A 26,332-nucleotide genomic window follows, 5' to 3' on the forward strand; every position below is an offset into this window, starting at 1 on the left:
ATGACTTTAATTCAAGAGATGCCATCCATTGTTTAATTCTCATTGTATTATTTGATTGTTGTCATTATTTATCAGTGTCAGTTTAATTATTAAGATTACGTGGATTTAACACAACGCTATTATTTTAGTCTATTCATATTCCATTTTAATTCATTGTTGTTAAATATTAAATTTAGATAACTTTGATAAATTATTTGCAAGAGATTGTTATATTGTTTATTACTTTAATGCTTTAATTTGTATAGATTCTATTTGACAAACGGTGAATTTTATGTTTTTTCGAAGTTTTATTACTTTTAAACTATGAAAAATTAGGTCCTTAAGTGTGTCCCCCATGTGTAGGTGATTTTATTGAACTGCTGAACTTATTGTTGTTAAAAAATAACATGCAATAATTGTAGTCTGTAACCAGCCTCTAATTTTTACATGAGACATCTACATTTTTTTTTTAAAACTTTGAAAATTTATCAAATGTTATCATGGGCATGGTATGTTGCTAATCAAAATTTATCTAGATTTCAAAAATCAAATGATGTTATGCTTTTTCGAATTTGTTGTATAGGATGTGCCAAAAAATGAATAAAGCAAGGTATTTTATTGATTAAGTAGAAAACAGCTTATCTACAGCATTGTTGTTAGTATCACACTGAACCTCTCCAAATTAATATACATATAATTTTCTACACTAAATAGATGATGATGTCTTATTTTTATTTTAACTTATAAGGGTTCTCATAAAGAAATTAAATTCAGAAAAGCATATTTTATCGTTTGTCTAAGAAACTGGGTTTGTTTGATTGCGCTTTTTTCTGTACTTTTCACTACGCTTTGGATAATGTTCATCATATCTTTTAAACTTTGTTTTGTGGCTAAATCTCAACACGAATTCATAGACCACAGGTGTAGGAATTTATTTTATAAATTTTAAATAAGATTACTATTGTAAATTTTTGGAAAAGACGTCATCCCATTAAATTGTGGTGGGAATGATTGGACATATTTTAATTAGCGTTTCATCATCTATACGATATTCCTAACATACACATAAAATTTGATGACAGTTAGTCCAGTAGTTTCGGAGATTATCTGTGTAACAAAAATCGACACAGACAGATAGACAGGCGGAAACGCGGGACTATTTTTTCGTACTCTTGGGATCATGAAACGTCGAGAAAAATGAAAATAGCTATTTGTTTTTTTAAGAATTTCCAAAATATATTTTATCATTTGGAAGTTTCAAAGTAGAATGGAACCAAAATACCAAAATAAATCAAATATGTAATCTGATATAAACATAAATAACATTTACAACAGCAATAGCGTTTTGACAAAACAATCACATTAATAGTAGTAGTAAGTAATAAGTCATAACACTCTACTAATAGTAGGTAATTCGTGGATCGTGGAAGTCATTTTTTTTTTAATAAAACGGAAAAATTTGTAACAAAGTTTGCAATAAAGCGTTTTATTTCATGAGCTAAGAAAGTATTGTAATCGAGTCCATCAGGCGACTGGCTACTTTCATATTTTCTCGATGTATCATGACCCCTAGGGTACGAAAAACTAGGTCTCTCGTTTCCGTCGGTCTGTCTGTCTGTTTTTCTGCTGTCTGTGTCAATTTTTGTTACACGGATAATCTTTAAAACTACCGGACCGATTGTTGTCAAACTTGATACGTGCATTATGAATTTTGTCTAATCTACTCCACCAACAATGTCATATCAAAATTGTACTTAATAAATGGGTTTTAAATTGTATAAAATGACATAGCCCTACAAAAAAATCAAAATTTTACAACAACATTTTGCAATTTAATTTTGAATCTGCAAAACCGAATGCTTTGAAATCTTGTAAATGATTTAAAGTTCGAAAGCATGATAAATTTTTGATGAAAATATATACTTAGGTATATTTTTATCCCCCCCAAAAAATTGATGACGAAATCTACAGGGTGACTCAAAAAAGTTAATGAATGAATCAATTTATTTTATTGATTAAATCAGGAACTGCAAAACTGAATGTTTCAAAAAATTGTAGACTTTTTAAAAAAATGAGGACACCATCTCAAAATTTTGCCGAATAAATCCTATCTAGAATGAACAAAATATAATGAGTCTAGACTCTTGATTTATCACTGCATTTAATTTTTAAAATTGTTTATACAGTTAAATATTTTTTGACGCTATTAAAAAATTTTGAGATGACGTAATGATGAATTTTAGGTCAATATTTTTGTATTACCATGCTTGCAATAGTCTCTTAAAGAAAATTTTGTAATTCATAGGGTAGATTCTGAATTTCTCTTTATAATAAAGTTGTCAACAGACAGACGTCGGAGAGTCGGAAATGGGAAACCTATAATTTTCCAATCTAGCAGCTGTGAAACGTTAAGGAAAATTTGACTTACAGATTCGTAAGAGCAAACCCAATTCCCTTTGGCAAGAAAGTAAAAATGAGAAAAGAAAAGAGTTTTAATCAAAGTTATATAGATGGTCTTTTTGTAACAATGGCAGTGGAGTAAGTACATATATAAAGTGTTTATACAGGGTTACAGGATAGTTCAAGAAAATTAATGAATGACTCAGTTTAGTTTATCGATTAAATCAGGATCACAATTTTTTTTTAAAGAAACACCTATTTACACTACATACATATCTTTATTTTAGCTTATAGGGGTTTTCAAAAAATGAAAATCTAAAATTTGATTTTTCAAAAAAACTGATTATATTTTACTGCATTTCAAAGGCGAGGAAAGTTCCGTCTTCGACGAATTTTTTCAGTTGTTATAACGTCAATAACGCAACCAGCCGAAAAAGTTTTACATTTTTTGATTACTCGAAATACTATATCCACAAACATTAGTTAATTAGTCATTAATGATTGAAGCAAATTTTTTGGTTGGCAGTTCTGTATTATTGGCAGCATTGTAAGCGTGTTAGTAATTAGATATATGGTAATAAGTAATGCTATAGCTGCTATTATCGTAGGACTAGTTAATTTCAAACCAAGAGAACTGTTTTACATATAAATATTTTTGGTAAATATTTCCTGACTTTCTAAAGTTTTGCTTATCCATCCAGAAAATTTAAAATATTTAACCAAGATATGAAGCAAAGCTCTGGATGGAAACGGGCAAGCAAAAATAAATTTAATATCGTATCATTGAAAAATTTCAGATCAACGACACCCAGGAAAAACAAACGCCGTTCTGTTGACAAAACTATAATACGTAACAGTTGTTATCGGTAACACGATGACAGCATAGGCAGTAAAAATTGTAGTTGAATTTATTTATGGTTAACATAATTTGAACACGTAACATCCTTGAACGTGTGTAGTACTAGATTAATCGTCAAGTTAAGGTTCATTATTGACCTGTATTTAGCGCAGACTTATACAATTTCACGTCGAAGGATAACTCAGTTACAGCACATGATGTATTTTACAATAACTTATTTACATTTTAATAAGTAAGCAAGTAAATATTTTTGCAGTAATGTAATCAGCGTTAAAATATCTACATGTCAACGGTACTCTGTTTGTAATTACATATAAGCAAAGCAAATACATGGATAATATATTTTTGAACGTAGTGTTTCTTTTTCATAACAAAATTATTTAAATGAGTTTATTAAAAAAAATATTGAGATGACGTAACAATGAATTTTAGGTAAATGTTTGCTTGCAATAGTCTTGAGGTTCACTTAAAAAAAAATGTAGTAATCGATGGGTAGTTTCTGAACTTCTCTTTATCACAAGTTGCCAACAGACAGATGGCAGAGAGGCGGAAATGGGAAACCTATAATTTCCGAATCTAGCAGCTGTGAAGCGTCAAGGAAAATTTAAATTAGATATTCGTAAGAGGAAACCCAATTCCCTTTGTACAGAAAGTAAAAATGTGATAAGAAAAGAATTTTAATCAAAGTTATATAAATGGTCTTTTCTAAAAATGGCAGTGTAGTAAGTACATAAATAAAATAACAAATAAATAAGTATGTCCAAAAAAAAAAAAGATTCGCACTGTGGACAACAGTTTGTTTTCTTGTCATTTTAAACCATAAGTGTAGAAATATTTGAAAAGAATAATTTTAAATATTACGATAAGGTTAAAAATTGAAGTGCACTTAAAACTGTCATGATAACTATAAAACGCTTATAACAATTTGTGCATTGACACTTCTAGAGAAATTTTGCCATGTAATCTCACTTAAAATTCGTGTGAAAAGAAATTGTTTATATCAGTTTTTCGTTAATCGTATAAAACTTTTTAATGCTCCTCTGTCTATTTATTTATAGTCAATAGGTTGACAACAAAAATTATGACTGTGACATACATTAAAACTTGTCCTTTTTTTGATGTGAACCACATTTCAAACTAGTGTAATGTACTCTTAAAAACTCCGCAGAACTTTCCGGAACAAACATTACTTTATGGTCCTGTTTGCATACAATTGATTTTTCGATTTTCCGTCTGCTCAGCTGTCTATTCTGTATGAAAAGCTTTTAGATAGCTTTTTTCTGCACTAATTTTGCGACTATTTTTAAGTTATTTACTCTCATTGTTATATTTTTCAATTTAAGGTAGAACAACAGATAAAATTTGTGCGGAATTTGGGCAAATATAAGTTCGGTTAAAAAAACCGATTCCGATGACCCAGTTGTGTCGCCATTGCAAATAATGTCTACAGAAAAATCTGATCCGCATATGTCCGCGATTACGAAATTTTTATTCTTAACTTCACGATACATTTGGCTCTAATATATCCATTTAATGAGCGAATGTCTCCGTTGAAATTAATAAGCACCTTATAACTTGCAATAAATATTTTAACGCAAAAAAACTTGGTTTCAAAGTGAAAATTAAGTATAAATAGATTTTTTTAGATTTAAAATGTCGTGCCGCTGGGGAAATTCCCAGACTTCGTTCGAAATACCGAAAATTCAGCAACCCTACAACGATTTAAATAAATATGCAAATAAATTGCTAAAATTCTCCTCTTGCTCACTTATTACAACAATCTCGTAACTGTCGTTTAATAACCGAAAACAGTGAGTCTGGATGATCAATGTGTTAATTGAATTCTCCTTTTATTTGAGTGCTTTTCGACCTTGTTTACATTGAAAGCATCGAGAGCTTTCAGTGGATAAAAATAGATGTCATTTCCTTTTTAATAATGGCTTTTAAATGTTTCGTCGTTTTTAAACTCATCTACTCAAGTTTTTAACGCACCAGTAACTCTTTTAATGATTTCCATAAAAAATATGGGCGCAACTGTGCTTTCCACAACCCTAGAAATGCCACTTTCTTCGTTCCTTAAAACATTTGTTATGTAATTTTTTTCTTCTGCAACGAATATTTGTTCAAGTGAATCATTTGTTGACCCAAATGAAAACTTTCACTGCACACATGTTCACAGGCGGCCGGACGGCACCACCGACTCCACTTGACCTCCCTGACATAAATCCTTCGTTGTCTTCGTCAACACTGCAACAATTGTTCAAATAATTCCGAAGGCGCACGGGAAAAGCTCCAACTGAGTGACTTTATCGGGAACGTCTCGAACGTTTTCCGTATTTCATTTTGCTTGACTTATTCTTTTGGATCGTGTGAGAAAAATGTCAGTTTCAGGAATAAAGAGTGGACGTCACTGGTTTGGGTGGTCTAAAAAAGAAAAACCTTTAACCGTTTCCAGGTTGATCGTTTTAGTTTTTTCAGATGAATAGCATTTATACGATAAAGTCAGGTGGTGAATGCTATTTATAGACAGGGGTCGTGTTGTAGGAGAAAAGAAATCTTTTTATTTTTATACTGGAACGGTGTTCTTGCTTTTATTTTTGCACAAAAACGTTTTTTCAGTTGTTGTAATAACTAATAAGACTTTTAAACTGTAATTATTTTTATTACCTCATTCTTATTTTTCTGAACCAATTAATAAAACTGAGGATAGTGAAACGTTGCTGTCCTTGTATTGTTGGTTGCGTCAGAAGGTTCGTTTTATATTGAAATTTCTTATTTCATTTATACAGCATACAAAGCTCCTGATGTATCATTTATAATATCTGTCAGTATATAAGTGGGAAGTGTCATACTTGTAAAAATTTCATTGTGACGAATATCTATCTGATTTCATGTGTTCATAGGTCATAGTTTGTCCAATACGAAAAGGCAGATTTTTCATTCCGTTGCGTCTGTCGGAAATTTATTTATATCAAACTATAAACATAATTTTTTCAAAGTTTGAAGTGTTTCGTCAAAAACAAATGATATATCTATGTCTTATCAACTTAATATACTTAAATATTTACATGATCATTTTTTTGAGGAAAAATTATTTTGAAATTTTAATGTGACACATCGCTTTCAAACTTATTTACTGCTATTTTTTTACTGATCATCCGCGGAAAACTGATAGTCATCTCAAAAATTAGATAAATAAATATTTGCCGGAAAATACGCCCTGAAATGCGGTTTTTCCCGGGCTGTATTTTTTTAGAGTAATCATAATTTATTTAACTATTACCTCACCCACCTTCAGTTTTGGGAAGTCATGACGTTACGATTAATTTGTTATCAAAACTAATATAGCCGATTATATCATCTTAAACGAGGTATTTTTTGTACGATTCATGTATATATTCCTAGAACTATGTATTTATTCCACGAAATCTCTCAAACGTTTTTCTATGAATGAAATGTTATCGATTACCTCAGATAAGCTCATATAATTTCCTTGAAAGTTCGGAAATATAGAATGTAATTATTATAAAGCAAAATTCCCAATTAATATCCTGACCAAAATTATATAACCAAAAAATTCGATATTATCAAATATCAGAAGAAATAATTTTTTTTTTAATTTTCGAAAATTATATAAGAAATTCTACTTTAATTATCAAAAAATTAAAAATTTTGAAAAAATGCGATACCCACTGTATTTTTCAAAAACAGTTTCGGTAAGTTCAGTTTCTAATTTTAAAGTTTCAGTCAGTTCACTGACGAAAAGCCTGGAAGCGGAAGTCGCGATGGGCAGCCCAGAAAACTCTCGAAGCGGCGTTCTCTAACCATCAAGAGGAACGTTTAGGTTTAAATAGAGACCACCGTCGGGAACCAGGATAATTTAGTCACTCCAGTCCACGACAGTACAGTTAAGTTGCGGCGGGATTATTTTGTAGATAATCGCTGTGTAATCGTCGTGTAAATTCCAGTTATTAAGTAATAAATTGTTGCGTTTTACCCACGTCGATTTTTATTTTAATCGCCCGTGCAACGTAACAATACGTATTTACTTTTGCAAAGTTATAAATGTACACAAGGTGTGTTATCGCAACAAATTTATCAGAACTACTAAAAAAAATGGCCTAAAGTTATTTAGACCGAACTTCCGTCGCCCCTGAACTATATTTGAATAAACACAGTTTCGTAAAATAAAAAAAATACATTGCGAATTTTATTTACTTTTTATGACAACCCCTATAAGTAAAAATAAAACTATGCGTAGACTTTTAAAGTACAGATAAATTACCATGTTATACAATGGTGGAAATGAAACTCCGGTACCCCTACGCAACGGATGGCGCAGTCCGCAGAGGCACCAGCAATATCAAACACATTTAAAGTAGATAAGCAACGGGAAACATGTATTATACATATAAAATTTGGCAACAATCGGTCTAGCAGTTTCGGAGATTATCTGTCTAATAAAAATTGACACACACAGATGACATACACACGACAGGCAGGCGGAAACGCGAGACCCACTTTTTCGTATTCCAGGGGCCATGGAACGTCAAAAAAAATTGAAAGTAGCCATTCGTCGGATCGATCCTATTCCAATACTTCCTTAGCTTATGTTGAGAAAGTAAAAATTAATCTAGTTTCAACATGACAACATGAAAATGTCAGTTTTCCGTTTCCGTTTAAATGTCAATAGAATCCGTTGCTACGTCTTAGATTCTATTTAAATTTTATAAGATAGTACTACTATGTTTCAATACATGTGCTTTATGAATTCGTTCTTATTTTTACATGACACCAAAATTCAGAATAATACAACATAATTATATAATTTACCTTAGAAACCATCAAACGCATTGTGTAATTTAACATGGACTTTGAAGTTCTCATCAGCTTCTATATTATTAATATATTCATACTAAAATTTGCCTATTGAAACCTACCAAAATTTTGATGGCATCTCTCAAATGTTTGCTAAGTACGATTTATTTAAAGTGTGGGAATTAATATGAATATATACGTGTGATCTATTCATTTACCCATATTTTTTAATTTAATAAACCGGGTGAATCACTAAGCGCGCGTTCTTCACATCTCATTAATTTTATTAAAAAATAAACAAAAAACAGTTAAAACCAAAGTTGCACGGTTCTTGGAGCGCTATACTCCAGAATTATTTTTAACTATACAGATTTTTCTGTTTTTAAATGCAACACCCTACATATTTTGACATACATACTTTGATTAACTTCTTCTTAGGTTTTACAACGATGTAGTATTAAAATACAGGGTATTTTATTTGAAAAAACTGAAATATCAATATCTGGAAATTGTAAAGTTTTAGAACTTGTTATAAGCACTCTGTATATTAAAATTTGATATAATTCGTACCAAAACAAAGTGCGTACCTTTATTTATCCCCCCATAAGATGTCGAAACACAGATTTTGAAAATAATTCTAGTGTGATTTTTTTATAAACCGTTCCATTGCGAAAAAATTTCAAAGAAATTGAACAACGTAGCAATGTCACATCGGAATTTCAAACATAAACTGTGGTTATAAAGCCTATATGTGAAAATATGTAGCGCATTTCATTAAAAAAAATCTCTCACTCTGTATAACGTTGCCATTAAAAATAAAAATTTGCAGGATCAAATTTTACAATTTATTTAACACAGTGACAGTGCTGGTGGTCTAGAAAATTCTCCCTAATTTTAAGTAATTTTTTGAAAATTTATATTGGGTTAAAATTATTAATAATATGTAATTCAAACGAAAGTACTGTAAAGTTTAATGCTTTCTTAACATTTCATAGCGCCTAGAATATAAAAAATAGGATTCCCGTTTCAGCCTGCCTGTCGTGTGGTGACGATTTCATTAGACAGCTAATCTCCGAAATAATTGGACTGATTGTTGTGAAATTTATAGATGTTTTATTTTACAAAATTAGATCCCTAAACGTAAGCCAAAATTTATTTGATTATTAAGAATTTTATGAAATTGATAATATAATTTGTTCAATAGCTGGCATTTACTTATTAATATAACCATATTTTTAACTCTTTTTTTATTTTTTTTAACTGTTTTAACAGGATATTTAAAAATACTGAAAGGGCAATAAAAAATACGACAATTTTCTTTCGATTTTATCCATGGCTTAAGTTTGTCTATGATTGTTGCATTTTGAACTCAAACTTTCAAATTAACGACAGACGAAAATTCTATTAAAGATAAATTTAAAAAAAATCCTTGGCTGCCTTTGACCGTTTTTTATTGCTCTCTTGGCACTATTCGACGAATCAGTTAATTTTATCGATTAAATGAAATTTTCCCAAACGTCAAAAGTACTATTTTTTAATACATTTATGTGTTATTTAAAAAAATGTTATTAATTTGTCTGTGCAACAAAATAAGAAAGTTTTTCAATGTTTTTACTTACAGCAATAAAATAACTAGTATAATAACAAAAAAATTTTAGAAAAATACTAATAAGAATTATAATTCAAGTACAAATACGAATTTACACGACTAACTAACTATACAGAAATTACGTACAGAATAATTCCGACTCAACTGGGTCCCTTTTTAAACCGCGATGCGTTTGAATTCGCGAACGCCGCCTTCGAGGTGGTTCCAGAGTCCGCCATCGAGACTTCCAGCACCGCATCCAGACTTTTCTCTATTCGAACGCCGCCGTCACCGATGATGGGTCACCACCACTCATCGCCATACATACTAGAAAATCCATAGGCGTCGCCCCGGGGCGGAGTATGGGTTTAATTCGTAACAATACGTATAGTACTAGCGTACTATAAAACCGATAATAATCTTGTCAAAAATAACTTAAAATATGAAATAAGAATTTCGATCTCAAAAACGGAGGGTAGGTGCGGTACAATTTACGCTGTATCTGAATAATTTTATGTTCTCATATTCAGGGAGATGATCTAAGTAATTCCAACAAATTATAGTTGAGGTGAAACACTCTGTATATCTATTTTATGTCTATTTTAAAATATGCCATAAACAGAGTTGCCATAAAATTCAAATGATGTAATAACTTTGACAGCACGAACTAGAAAATTTGAAATTCGTGTCTAAAGCATGCCCTATTTTACATTATGCAAAAGATTAAAAAACAAAACAATTAAATCTAACACGTTCTAGACCATGTAAAAAAGTAATTAAGGACAAGAAAACATGACCCCAAAGCAAGCAGCAACAAAGAAAATCCAAAGAACGACCAAATCCCCCCGATAACAAGCTAAATTCCGCGGTAAAACCTCCCAACTTCCATTTAATTTTTAAATCTCCAGACATCCGTCAGGCCTAAAAATTCGTTAGCATCACAATGGTTGAGGTAGGTTAATTTGCACCATGGAATATTTGTACTTTGTAGGGGCTTGCATACCACCTGGCACCTTGTGGTGTTATATCGACCGTCTGGGGTAGACAGAGCGCCGCCGCCGCCGTCGACGATCGGGATGCGAGCCGCGTTCAGTTGAGTCGCGTTTAGACATGTGATCGCTGCCCCAGCCAACGACTGCCGCCCCGCAGACATGGGGAATGGCATGAATAAGGCAAGTGCTCACTCTGCATGTGTTTTATCACATAAAAGTCATACACACTTCATCCCTCAGTCAAATCACGCTACCCTCTGCAAATTTTATTATCGCTTTATTAGCGGTTTTTGCATTTTTTGCAGCACGATGGAATCTGACATGTGTTAATCTCGCGCCGACTCGTGTCAGATTTTATTGCTAATAGTGTGTGGAATTTCAAAAGGGGATGTTCAAATTTTTTGCGATTATTTCAAACAAATGGGGCTTAATAGGCAACCAGCTTTACGAATTGTATTGTCCTGGAGTTCGATTCCGTGCTGATTGGAGGATACTTGGCTTTGTTTAAGCGCGTGTTGACTGCCTATTAATAAAACTTTTGATTTCTGTTAAATGAGGCTTTCGTAAATCTTATTTTTAAAATCCTGTGTAATAAATGTGTAATGCACAAGTATCGAGCAAGTATAGTTTTCCGAGTTTTTTCCCAAACAGTAACGAAGGAGATGGCGTTTTTTTTTTAAATAATAATAAAAAAAAAATTTCATATTATTATTCAACTAAAAAAATAATAAAATATTTTTAGTTATTTTTTCTTAATTGAAAGGTCTCTGCGTTTTATGTTCTATCTCTCTCACACACGCTGATTGTGATTTTTTTGTCTTTTTTCCCCTTATTACGCAAATAATACTATACCATCTGATATATAATTTGTCTTATTATCAATAATCAATTTTTTTCGTGATTTATGATATTTATAGTTAGTTTTCTTTATTTCCCATTAATGAGATTCTGCTAAATTAGAAAAAATCACGCTATTTTATGACGATTTGTAATCTACAATTTTATTTTAAATGTTTTCATTATTGTCAAGATTGTTTTGTTTTTTGCTTTCCAAGTAACAAATTACAATCACATTTTTATTATTTAGCTTTATTTCTCTAAATTACACCATACAATTTTTTTATTTCATTCTGCGTTGTTTTTACAAACCCCAGAACTTTTTCAGCAAATTATAGTAGAAATTTTATAATTTTGGCAAGGTGTTGTAAAATTACTATTTATATACAGGAAAAAATGTCCGCAGTTAATGAAAATTAAAAAAAATCTACTACGTATATGACATGTCATGCATAAAATGGTAAAATTTAAAAATATACCTATAGAATGTTTTTCTCAAAAATTAAAACAAAAACAATGTATTTTTCATTGGAAGCAATAAGTAATGAAAGTGGTGTCTCATGTATATGTAGAAGAGTTACTACATGGTACCTAGTGACTAGTGAGTCTACCAATATAAATTTGCTCTACAGAAATAGACAAAATTTAACCTTTGTTGTTGTTTTATTTTTACACCAATCCTTATGCAAAGAAAAAACAAACATGGATTAATAAATCCAGAGTAAAGAAACATACAAAATTTTTTTGAGATGACATCAATACTTGTGAGGCCACAAATGTTCACTTGTTTTAATATACCACCAAGCCATAATTTCGAAAAATTAGATAATCCGTTGGTAAATAAATTACTAAAATGAATGAGGGGATGAACAAACAAGTTTTAATTATTGTTATACCAGCCTTGAATCACTGTTGTTATTAGAACGATATTTTTGTTTCCATTCAATTTAAATAAATGTACAAACAGGTCGTAAATCATACTGCATTGGTAGTAGATAATAGATCAGAGTAATTCTTCAATTTTAAACTGTAATATTTTCAAAAATATTTGGTACAGGAATTTTAACCATTTTTTTCGAGTTCTTCAGAGCCTCCTTAACAACGTATCATAGAGTTGATACCTCATTTTTTCATCACCCTGTATAGTAATAGGGTCCATCCGGCGAATGGCTACCCCTTTCATGATTCCCAGAGTACGAAAAAGTAGGTCTCCCGTTTCTGTGTGTCTGTGTCAATTTTTATTGGACACATAATCTCAGAAACTACCCGACTGATTGTCAATTTTATATAGATTTAAAGGCGCAGCAATATATTACAGTTTCGGTCAGTATGAAAACATAAAATGTATTCTTATATTCAATAACAGTTTTGATTTTTAATCATTTTTTATAACTAAATGAGATATTTACTAGTATTTTAATATATCGTCGATTTTGAGTTAATCAAAGAAAACGTTTTGCTACGAAAATATATTTTTTATTTTTAAATCGAAATATAAATAAAATAATTTCAAAGACGTGCACAGAAACATTAAAAAAGATATTAAGATTTACTGTACAATACAGATAAAATAACGTTTAAATTTTACCGAATGGTGAAAACTGACCAACTATTTATCTACTTGCCCAATCATTTTACCGCTGAAATAATAATTGTACCGCGTATCTGTATATCGATATAGGATTAAATAATTAATCAAATTCCTTTACTCTACTAACTAAATTCTACTGCACAATGCAGCTACCCGTTTAGTTAGAAACCACTTAATTAATTATTTATATATGTGTTAGGAATATTGCGTAGAATGTAGATGATAAAATGCTGACTAAAATTTGTCTGATCATCTGCATCAACAATTACATGACGTCCCCTCAATTTTTTCCTTTTTTAGTACTTGTGGTTTATGAATCCGCCGTTAATTTTTACACTAATTATACAAATTTTCGCAAAATATCCAAACTGCCGGAAAGTTCAGTCTAAATAACCTTAGATAATTTTTTAATTCTAAAAAAACATTGATTATAAAAATTCGATCGGTAATAGAGGCATAGTCAAGGTCCTTAAATTTATTGTTGTGGCGATATATAAAATATTTGGGGTAGTCGGAATTGCCCAATTCGGAAGATTAAAAACATGAATTGGAAATGTTCGAGCCTTTGTAAGGCGTGATACGTTATAGTTATTAATTGTGAACTTACAAGAAATTTTGTATTAACTGTGAAGGGTGAGAGTTCGCACTTGGGCTTAAACTAAATTGATTTGGGGTTAACAAAATCTTGGACAGGTGCTAAATACTTTGGAACAAAGTTTTTTAATTTCTTAGCAGTTACAAAACAAAATTCGTCATTTACACATTTTAAAAAGAAAATCAAATATTATTGACAAGCAAGGCTTTTTATGGCATGAAACAATTTTGTAGGTACAAAGTCATTTTAAAATTAATTTAAATATGTATTGTTTAGCTTTAAGTTGTTATTTTCTTTATCGACTTTATTATACATATAATTATAATCGTAATTGAATGATATACCAAAATCCGTTATAAAATACATGTATACATAGTCATTTAGAAAAAACATGGGTTGGCTACTTGCAATCTAATAAATTCAGCTCCCTCCAGCTAAAACCAATAGCGTTTACAGAATTTCAGTATCTCCATCCGTTTTCAAGATTTATGTCGTCCAGTTATATCTGCAACAGGCTGTATATTTGTAAAAGCGATAAATATATAGATTTAAAAAAACAGAGGGTGGTGAAGAAAAGAAACGGTATATAAAGGAAACAAATTTTTCAATTAGATTTTTTTCCAACGACCTACCTATAAACTATAATGTCAAAATTATTTCGGCAAAGCCAAATGCGCAAAATGTGTCTTTTTTTAAAGAGAGCTTGTTTGTTTGTTGATATTATTTCAATAATAACAACTGTGGATTATTTGGCGTCTTGCTAACGATGATACCAATCATATTAGAAGATCTATATATCTCAAAAATCTCAAATTCAGCAACGAGAACTCCGATATTGTTAAATCTTTAATTAAAAAAACGTTAATATTGAAAATTGTTTCCGCGCGGAGCTCTAAAAACCTTGTGCACTCGACGAAATTGCACGGGTTTTCAGACACTGAGATAACTCCCTTACTTTTGTATTTTTAATCCAATCGAACTGATCTCAAAGCAAGAATCAGAAAAAACGACCATCCTGAGAGTTCTCCCGCCCTAGTAAATACAAGCAATTATTAGACGCGTCTACTTAAAATGGCAAAAGCGCATTGAATACATTAGAGAAGTCCAAATAACTTGTATTGAAAAGTCACCGCAAAACATTCTAATTAACAGTTAATAATGATAATTCATCCTCAATTCTGTCAGTTAGAATCCCAATGTTTTCACCGAAGGTGAACCGATAATTGTGCCGTCCAGCCCCCTAGAATCACATTATAAAATTTCAGTGGACACAAAAATAACGTCACGACTTACGAGTATACTAACTTGCATTAATTAGATTAGCAAAATCCTAAACCTAATCTCTAAAACGAAATATATTTATATAATCTAGACGTGTTAATTTAGTACTACAGTATTGTCCGGTTATAATGAACCCGCTTGTAATGAACTTCCGGCTATAGTGTACTGTATTTCAAGTAACGAAATTTTTTCCATATATCTAATGTATTTTTTTTCGGTTATAATGAACCACTGAATCCGCTTGTAATGAACTTTCGGATAAAATGAACTAAATATTATTCAAAATAAAGTGCAGTTTTCCGTTTATAATGAACTTTTCGGGGATTCCCTGATTTACGCGCTACGCATTTCCCCACCAACTTGCTTTCTGTGCCAGTCGATTCTTGGTCACTGTGTCGAAGTAGCGCTACATAAGTACTTACTTGTGTAATAACATTGTTCGAAATGGAAAAACAAAAACGTAAAGCTCTAACCTTAAAGGACAAGTATGATATTATACAAAAAATACAAAGTGGTGTTAAACAACGCGATGTTAGCCAGGAAATGAACTTGATAAAATCCACTGTTTCTATGATATGGAAGCAAAGAGAAGCCATTTTATCAGCGTATGGTCAGGGAAATTCTACGTGTAAAAAAATGAGAAAATCAAAGCACCATGAAATGGATCAAGGGCTTCTTAAGTGGTTTACACAAAAAAGACAAGAAAACGTTCCTGTAAGTGGTATTATTCTACAAGAAAAAGCTAATGAAATGGGTAGTAAAATCGAAAACAAAGACTTCAAGTGTTCTAAAAGTTGGATTGAACGTTTTAAAAGAAGACATAATATCCGAACAGGAAAAATTGTGGGTGAGTCTGCAGCAGTAGATTTGAATGTTGTTAATGACTGGTTAACTAATGTTTGGCCTCATATTCGGAAAAACTATGACAGTGAAGACATTTTTAACGCTGATGAGACAGGGCTCTTTTATCAAATGACTCCTGATAAGACTTTAAAATTTGTGGGAGAAAGTTGTGCTGGAGGAAAGTTATCTAAATTGAGGATTACAGTTTTAGTAGCTGCCAATATGTCTGGAACAGAAAAAAGGAAATTGTTGGTTATAGGCAAATCTGCCAATCCTAGATGTTTCAAAAATAAACAATTGCCCGTAAAATACAAATCAAACCGTAACGCGTGGATGACCTCTGAAATTTTCACAAATGAACTGCTTGAATGGGATGAACAATTAAAACAAAAAAATAGGAAAATTGTACTTTTAGTTGATAACTGTACAGCTCACCCTGAGATTAAACTAAACCAAATTAAATTAGTTTTTATGCCACCGAATACGAGTTCAAAATTACAACCGATGGATCAAGGTGTAATTCATTCATTAAAGAGCCATTATAGGAAAATTTTACTCGCGCAGATGATAGAGGCTATGGACAACGGAAAAACATTTTCAGTTAGCATTTTAGATGCTGTAAATTTTATTCACATGGCTTGGCAAAAGGTTAGCAAAGATACAATAGCAAACTGTTTCAAGCATGGAGGATTTTCTGAAAAAAGTGCTGAATTTGATGCAGACGATGAGCTTCCCCTAACAGAATGGTTAAAAAAACATGAAGATGATCCTGGACTTATTTTCACAGATGTGGATAATGCAATTGAAATTGCAGTGCAAGAGAAAATCGGGGAATTTAATTTTGAAGAATATGTGGAAATTGATAACGACATAACGGTAACAGAAAGACTAACTGACGAGCAGATTATAGAATCAGTGACATCAGTCATGGCAACAAGTGACGAGGCCGAGGGTGAGGAAAATGAGTCTGATGAAGATGTTGATGTTTATGTTCCTTCTCTTAATGAAATGGCGCAAAAAATGGCAGAGACTCGCAACTTTTTAGAATCGCGCACTGTTCCGGAGCCTATATGGAACAGCTTTTGCAACCTCGAACGCTATATTAGTGACATTCACTTTTCTAATAGATATGTACAGACAAAAATAACTGATTTTGTCAAGTAGACTTGTGTTTATGTGACGTCTTGTTATATGTAATTACATAAATAGCTATGTTTTTTTTTATTTTTAGTTTATAAACCAAGAAATATTTTTTGAATTGTTCCCAACGTAGAATTGAAGTAAATTGAATTTAAACAAACGCAGTTTTTATTTTTCCGTTAATAGTGAACTTCGGATATAATGAACTAGTTTTGTTACATTTTTTGAGTTCATTATAACCGGACGCTACTGTACTAACGTTTGAACGACAAACATATTATCCAGAAACCCTTTAACAGCTGAGAAACAGAAATATTCTTCTATATTTACATTTAGGCTTTTGTCACTATGTCAGAGTTTGAATTTTAAATATGTTACAATATGAATGTGAATTTAGTATAAATAATTAATTATTGATTTTCAGAATACAAAGAGTCTCGAACACACATAATTTCCATTGTCAATATAACACATTTTACGACGGATTTACAGAAAATAAATCGATGGTGGAATGAAAGTATGAATGAACTCAATTCCCAAAAGTATAATCTTGTAAGAATTTAATATCGTGGAAAAAACATGTATATACATTATACAAAAGGTAACTAAGGTAAAGTAACGCGCTGTCTCGTATCGCTGCACTCTAGCCTTATCTCTTCTACAGAGTAATATATCATTTAGAAGCTGCCTTAATTATTATTATTAAAATATTTTTCATAATTTTAACGACGAACCACTAAAAAAACAGAGTAAATGTAGAAGTATTGGTCAATATAAAACTGACTTCGTCCCTCTCCACCACTTATATTTTTATTTTACAATGTAGCGTATGATTACTAAAAACTCAAATTGTAATGGGCCGTCTAATAAAAATGTGGGTACGATAAAATAAACGATTCTATAAACATCAGATCATAATTCGAATTTTCGACATAAGGCAGTGCTAAAAGCTTTTTCATACACTTATTATACGAACGTTGGAAAACTCAGTCAGCTTCTAAGAACTTGGAATGAATTGTTAAATAGAAAGGAGTGGATTAATTAAAAGAAAATTATTCCTGTCTTACTGCGTAATTTTCAGTTTTTTAATTACTACGTACTGTGTTATTCCAATAAGAATAAAACTGATGTGAGATAGGTACAGTGTATCGTCGCTTGACAACTTGTTTGATCTACAGACCACAGCGCATTCAGGCCAATGTCAGCTCTAATCGTTCAGAAACGATTTGATCTATAAGCCATCCTAACCGGTTTCGACCATAATTTCTACGGGAAAAAATTGCTTGGTGGGACTTCACAACGAATAAGTGAACATTTTGGTAGTTACATGTGTTATTTATTGACATGTAACTATTTTTTGTTTAATTAAGAAATCATTTTTTAATTATGTTCGGTACTACCAAAATTCCGCAAATTAACAATACAGTTGGAATCGTTATCATGCAATAGATTTTTTTCGGAAAGTGTAGTTATTTTTATCTTTTGAAAACGTTAGAATCTACTTTGCATGAATTTTATTTATTTATTTTTTTTATTAATCGATGTTTTAATTTTCCCATATCTTGACTTTCTATTGTTTAGATTTTTTAGTTTTTTATTTCTTCAATTTTTCGATTTTTCAGGTTTTTGATTTTTCAATTTTTTTATGGTTTCGATTTTTCGACTTTACTTTTTTGATTTTTCGATTTCTCAATCTTTCAATTTTTAAATTTCTCAGTTTTTGGATATTTCAGTTTTAAAATTTTTTAGTCTTTCCATTCTTTAGTTTTTCCTTCATTTTTTATTCTTTGAAATTTCAGTTTTGGAATTTTTCAGGTTTATTTATTATTCAATTTTTCGATTTTACAATTTTTCAATTTCTCGATTTTCAGTTTTTCGATTTCTCAATTTTCCGATGTTTCAGTTTGACGTTTTTCAGTTTTTCTCCTCTTCAATTTTACGATTTTTAAATATTTCGATTTTTCAATTTTTGATTTTCATAAACTCTCAATTTTTCGATTTTTCATTTCCCAAAACTCTCAACTTTCGACTGTTTCGATTTTTGAGTTTTTCAGTTGTTCAACTTTTCGATTTTTCTGGTTTTTGATTTTTCAATTTTTCTATTTTTTCGATTTCTCAATTTTTCTATTTTTTAATTTCTCAGTTTTTGGATATTTCGGTTTTGAGATTTTTCAGTTTTCCATTCATTTTTCAATTTTTCAAAATTTCAGTTTTGGGATTTTGCATTTTTTTGGTTTCTTAATTTTCCGATGTTTCAGTTTTACATTTTTCTGATTTTGACTTTTATAAACTCTCAGTTTCGATTTTTCCTGTCATCAATTATTAAATTTTTCAATTTTTTTGTTTTTGAGTTTTTCCTCCCTTCAGTTTTTCTTTCATTTTGCAATTTTTAGAAATTTCAGTTTTGTTATTTTTCAGATTATTCATTATTAAATTTTTGTTTTTACAATTTTCAATTTTTCAATTTTTCGAATTCTCAATTTTTGGATATTTCGATTTTACAATTTTTAAGTACATATGTATTCCGATTTTTCAATTTTTCAATTTTTGACTTCTAAATTCTCAATTTTTCGATTTTTCAATTAATCGATGTTTTGATTTTCCCATTTCTTGACTTTCGACTATTTCAATATTCCTGTTCATTAATTTTTCAATTTTGCAATTTCAGGTTTTTGTTTTTTCAATTTTTGTTTATTTTAAGATTTCGATTTTTCGACTTGGATATTTCAGTTTTGGGATTTTTCAGTTTTCTTTCATTTGTCAGCTTTTTGGTATTTCAGTTTTGAGATTTTTCAGCATTTCAATTCTTCAACGTTTCGATTTTTGACTTCTGGATTTTTCGATGTGTACATTTTTTTACATTTGTGGTTTTTCAATTTTTCGATTTTTAAATGTTTCAATTTTTTGATATTTTAATTTTTCAATTTTTAAAATTTTAGGTTTTTCAATTTCTCGATTTTTCATTTCAGTTCTTGGATATTTCAATATTTCAAGTTTTCGAATTTTTCAAATGTTTCGATTTCTTAATCATTCGATTTTTCGACTACCCGATTTTAGATTTACTGTTTTTCGATTTTTAATTTTTCATTTTTCAAATTTTTCGATTTTTCAATGTTTTAATTTCTCGATTTATCGAGATTTGGATGTTTCGATATTTTGATTCTTCAGTTTCTCAATTTATGAGTTTTTCAGTTTGTAACTTTTCGAATGTTTATTTTTCAATTTTCCAATTATTCAACTTTAAATCTTTCGTTTTTTCGATTTTGGCCTATTTCGATTTCTCAATTTTTCGATTTCTGGATCTTTTGATCTTTCGACTTCTCAATATTTCAATTTTTCGAATTTTTGACTTCTCGATTTTTCGATCTTTTGATTTTTCGATTTCTCGGTTTTTAGATTTTTACTTTTCGGATTTTCGGTTTTTTAATTCCCCAGTTTTTCGAAGTTTCGATTTTCAGTTATCCGATTTTTCAATTTTTCGGTTTTTTCAAATTTTACATTTTCCGATTTTTCAATTTTTTGGTTTTACGATTTTTTTTGTTTGGATTTCTTGACATCTTGGTTTTTCAATTTTTAAATTTCTCGGTTTTGAGATTTTCAATTGTTCAAATTTTCCATAATTTTAATTTTTCATTTTTTTCTGAGTGTTAATATCATACAATGTATCGAAAATATCCACAAAAATTATCACTAAAAGCCTTTAAAAATTCATACAAAGTAGAACACAGTATTTCCAAAACATAAAAATAACTACATTTTCCCGAAAAAAATCCATTGGATTGTTACGATTTCAACAATATTGTTAATTTAAGACGTTTTGCTAGTATAAAACATAATTAAAGAATTAAATCTTAACTATTTCCCCCAGAAATTATAGTCCGAACCAACCAAATCGCTTCTAAACGCGTATAGAGTCGACACTGGCCTGAGCGCGCTCTGGTCTCTAAGATCAAACAAGTTCTTAGGCGACGATATTACAAAAACTATAATTTTAACTGTCAGATTTTGCTGAAGTTTGTCAAGTGAATTTTCTTGTAACATTTGCTTATTGCATGATAATTCATCAAACTTAAGTTTACAGTAAAAAAATAACGAAAATCATTTGAGTCTGTCAATAAAGGCGTAAAACACAACCCTAAGGTATCACGTTTAACACAAAAAGACAGTCAGACGTACCTTATTGTAAAAGTAATTTAATAGATTCTTAATTTACAAATAAAATTCCCAAAAATGAATAACCCTTATCATTTCCGTTTTATTCAGGCTTTCCAGTCAAGCACTCGCTGGCTACGAATTACGCAGAGTTGAAACACTACCACAATTTATGTTTCAGATTAGCACCTCGTTTAGTGTGGGTACACACCAGGGAATCTCTATATTGATAAAGTCATTTACATGGGGAATTTATCACTTGGGAAATTTGACTTCGGCTGAAGCGATAATTTTCTCTTTTTCCTTTCGGGTTTCGCTAGTTTTCACCAATTTCAACATCATCCCGGCGAAATAAAGAAATTACTCAGTGTCGCCTTTATCCTAAAAACTTTAGCTCGTGCAATCACCCCGTGTGGGACAGATTAATCCTTAAAAAATCGTTTCCACGTAGCACGCCAAGAACGAAACGTAACACGGATTCGTTCGGAACAGAGCTGGATTATTAAATTTCAAGCTTCTGAGTTTCATATTTACATTACGTCGTTTATTCTTTTGATAAAAGTTTGCTGCAAAGTTCAAAAAGCGGATGTTAACCTTATGTTTCTTTTTGGTGTTCGTCAGATGTAATTAAATAAGTTGTTTGGGTCGACGATTTTTCATTAAAAAGTTTTACAACAAGGCAACAACACTTTGGCAAAGCTTTGCCAATGCATTGATGATTAATGAAATGAAAGCTTCCCGATATACAAATCGATTAAAATGTAATTAATTACACAAAGGATACCATTTTCGAATTTAATAGGAAATCGAATTAGTGGTGGGGTCAATGTTTCCATGCGGAAAAATTAAAATTGCAATTAGAAGTGTTAACTTTGTTGGCACATTGAATTTAATGCAAGAAATTTAAACTCTTATTTTTAGCTTCGAATATTTTACTAGATTTTACGACGTCGGCATATTATTAACATAATTAGTGGTAATTAAGTTAGCGGAAAAATTAATTTTTTCATATTCTTTAACGTAATATGACGCAAGAATATTACACAGATGTAAAAATTAAACTTGAAATTTTGTACGGAACATCATGGGTTTTAAATAATGAATAATGCAGTCGGAAAAAATCACACTAATGAACACATTTGCATGACGGAATAATTTTTCGCAAATGAGGCATACAGTATCAAGGCGCCACGAGAACAAAAAAAGTTAATAGCTACCGACTTTCAGATAACATAAATTCACCCTCGCAGGTGGTTTTTCGTGAGGCTTTTGTTCCTCGTAAAAACACTGAAGCCGTGTATTAACTGTACTACTTACTTAAAATAGATCTAATTTAGATCGATTTTCAAAAAATTACTAATTTAAGCAAGTCAATAGTTCCACTTTGATCCTACCTACTTTACTTTTATGAACTCTAATAAATGTCTTCGCTGTTTTAAACGGCCAGTTAAGGTACAGATTGCTTCAACTCACTTGAGAGTTAGCGTTAAATATTGATGTAGTTTATTGAACGGATTCGGTTTCATCGACCTCACCTGACCCGATTGTTTTGCAATGGTAGAAAACATTTTGTTTGAATCACCACTACCATACGCTGTTATTGTAGGGTCCTAAAGGGTTTTCTTCTATAATGACACGGTAATTTGATGTAAGTGTGCGATAACAATGTTACGGGGAGCTGGGCTACTGCTTTTGTGAGTAATTTACGATTTTATTACCACTAGAAAGAACACAGCGCTATTGTTTCTTTTTAGGAAAAGTGCCATAAATTCCACTTATTTTATGCTTGTTACATTCAGTGGAACTTTTTAAATGAGTTTTATGCGACCCTAAGTAGGGAATACCCAGATGGAAAATGAATGTGTATTACAAACGAGTGAATAAATCCTGTTATTCACGCTCTTGTGGAAGGTAGACCGAATTAAAGTCCGAACTTTTGCCAACAAATTGCCGCCTAAAGATAATCCCCAAAATCTTAATAATTATATGACTTGTTTTGCTTAACTTGGAACAATAAAATTTGGTGTAGCTAAATAAATTGTTCATTAGTATACAACAAAAGGATATGTTCTTTAAAAAACGAAATATGTATAACAGAAATTAATCATTATTAGCCTCGAAAAATTAAAAGTCGACAGACAGCAGACAGCGAAATTTAAGTTCTTCGTCGAATGCTGTCACCCTTTCTCGGTGGTTCTACTTTATAGATAGGTATAACACACGTTCGACATTTCTATCCTCAAAAAACTGCCGCATATTATATTCTTTACCCGGTGTTCGCAAAACAGTCCAGCTGTTGAAACAAGCTACGCGTTTCACGCGGCAGTGAGTCTCCCCTTGCAGTTTCAGTTTCAACATGTGATTCTCATTTGGGCAACGACAAAACCATAAACTTGAAGAACCGCGTGCTCCCCTTTCACAGCGCGAAGTTGTGCCCTTTTTTTTTAATTTAAGTTCAAAATCTATCTCTCTCGAAATGATAACGATGAATGAATGAGTTTTGAAATTATTTAAATTAATTATGCCATACAATTTTAAACAAAGAATTTACATTTACAGTTCGAGTTACGACTAAAACAAAATGCATTCGAAGGTTTTCTCATGGACTGAAACCTCCACATCACATACAAAAAAAAAACACATTCAATACGATCAAAATTACAGTAAGCTGGTTTCGTAAACGCTGTGCTCTAATTTGTAATATTATATAACGTTAAACTTAAGTAAAAATATCCAGGAACTGTAGTTATAACTTAATAAATAAAAGAGTGAAGCCTGAATAAGTGAATTTCTTGACACGTGGTTCCTATGAACGATTTCATGCATGTAAAGTTGTAGTAGAACCAAAAACATTCAAAAATTTAACAACTGTGAATTTGCAAAAAATCAAACAAAATGAACACAACGTGTTGACGATATTGTCAAAATTTCACCCATTTTTAATAATGACTTAGATACGCTTGTCGGAGGGAAAATTATTTTCTGAAGCTACAAATTAAATTTAAGTTCCTCTTAATTTTCATCATTTAGACTCACACCAAATGAACCACAAAACCAAAACAACTCTACTTTTCCATGCATTACCAACCCCTCACCAACTACCAACTTAAAGAGCGACAATCACTAATTCTCTAGACGGTCTACCAGCCTAACTGAAGATCCTTGCACATGGTTGCCTATGTTGCACGATTTTCTTAATTTATTTTTCAAATTCATATTATTCAAATACGGTTTTTTTTCTCTTAGCGAGAAATTTTAATTCAAACTGGGTCACCAAATCCCAGTTTTAGCACAATTCTGTTTAGAACAGAGAAGATGAAATAATTTTGACTTCGGTGTAGGATTGATGTTGAAAAGAAAAAATTATTAATATCAATTTTGGGAAGATTCTAGTTGTCTTATAGAAAATAGGACAGTTAAAGAAAATTTGGCTGGACACTACACGTAAATTTGAAAACATTCCAGAAGAACTTATGACTTATGTAACTTATTCTTTTCAGAACTTAGTTCTGGAAAGAATACGTCACAAGAATTTCCGTTTCAGTATTCTATGGATCGGGATCATCTAAATGGGCTATAAGATGGAGCTCAAAAAGAGAAGTTTACATCAAATTCTAGAACATGCAGTAAATAGAAGCTGATATTTTAAAAGAATTGCTTCGAGGACAAAAAAGAAAAGGAATGTTTAGATTTTTGTGCGTCATTAGAGTTACAAAAGAATATTTAAAATAAGTTATTAGGGAAAATCGTAGATGTTCCTATGTGCCACTGAATATAACGGAGTTATGATGTCCAAAATTAGTCTTCTGGTAAATCAGGAATTTTAGAAATATCTCAAATATTTTATATTTGTCAAGATTAGGCACAAACCGTAGTAATGAAATAACAAATAAAACAGTTAAAGACATTTTCAATAAAATATCCAAAATTATCGAATAGAAAAATGTAGAGAAAGACGAACGAAAGCATAAAATCAAAAAAACGGGCGGATGTATGAGCTGAGCAAGTAAATGAAACAAAAACCAAAATCAGATATCAAATTGAGAGAAAATTTTACAGTATATTTTCGATAGGTTAAGACCCTATTTCACGATTAGCTCGCTCAGTATTATGGGTAAGTGTCCAAATCGTTTCTGGATTGTCAACATAGCATCGATGTTTAACAGTACCCCAGAAAAAAATGTGACTTTTAAGAGGTATCCTCGAAAATTACCTAAAAAGATTTGTCGACTTCCACCACCTCAACCCGTTTTCTTAGAAAATTCCTACCATTTTTCCAGCATTGTTAAAACAAAATAGCAATTTTTGAAATATTTTAAAACCTCACGTTGAAACCGAATATTTCAAAAATTTTGGTCCAGACCTATCAACACGCTATTTTCGTTTCAGCTTACCAAAGTATGTATCCCAAAATGTTTTGTGCATTTTTAGGCAACTTCGCCAAGAAACTAATTTTTTTTGGTTATTCGAATTTTCGTCGAAAATTGCCAAAAAAGATTCTTTTGTTAATTTGGACCTCCAGAACTTGTTTTCGGCTTCATTTCTTTGAAAATTTCGACGAGTTTTCTAGAACGACAATTTTAGGATATTTTTAAAAATCCACTTTGAAACAGCCATGTTTTTCGATCCGTTTTTTTTTATTTTCATGCAACTTCGTCAAAAGTTCTATTTTTCAAACAAATGAACTTTTTTACCATTTTTGACAATTCTCAAAAACTACAAAAAAAATTCGTTTGTTAATTTTGACCACCACAACTTGTTTTCGCCCTAATTTTTTTGAAAATGTCCACGAATTTTTCAAAATAAAATACGGCAATTTTCGGGATATTTTAAAAATACCACATGTAATCGAGTATTTCAAATACTATAGTCTAGGACCATCGACACGCTGTGTTTTTTGATGCAGCTGGTTCAAATCTATATCCCTGATGTTTTTGTGGATTTTTAAGTAAGTTTGGCAAAAATTCAATTTTTGCGTTGAGCATGAAATTTTAATTTCCTTTTAAGCATCTTCGAAAATTACCAAAAATATTTTTCAGTTAATTTCTGATCTGTAGAACTTGTTTTTGCCTTCATTTCTTCGAAAATTCCAAAGATTTTTCCAGTTTTTCGATGTTTTAAGCTTACGATTTTTCGACAATTTTTTGGACATTTTTTTCAGTTTTGGGATTTTATTCAATGTTTCGATTTTTTGACTTCTCGATTTTTGGACTCCTAGATTTTTTGATTTCTCGTTTTTTTACTTTTTGGCTTTTCA

General features: G+C 30.9%; 1 protein-coding gene across 1 annotated transcript in view; it reads left to right on the forward strand.

The window, feature by feature from the left end:
* Nucleotides 1–10,749: 10,749 nt before the first annotated feature.
* The window catches only part of LOC135135147 (dual specificity protein phosphatase 22), a 65,389-nt gene continuing 49,806 nt past the window's right edge, over nucleotides 10,750–26,332 (forward strand). Inside the window, exon 1 of the mRNA XM_064064143.1 lies at nucleotides 10,750–10,816. Coding sequence (XP_063920213.1) covers nucleotides 10,796–10,816 — 21 coding nt within the window. The 5' untranslated portion in view covers nucleotides 10,750–10,795. The remainder of the gene's footprint in view (nucleotides 10,817–26,332) is intronic.

This window comes from Zophobas morio, unplaced genomic scaffold (genome assembly GCF_036711695.1).
Source record: "Zophobas morio isolate AGI-343-1 ecotype UQ-CSIRO unplaced genomic scaffold, CSIRO_AGI_Zmor_V1 ptg000024l, whole genome shotgun sequence".
NCBI classification, from domain to species: Eukaryota; Metazoa; Arthropoda; class Insecta; order Coleoptera; family Tenebrionidae; genus Zophobas; species Zophobas morio.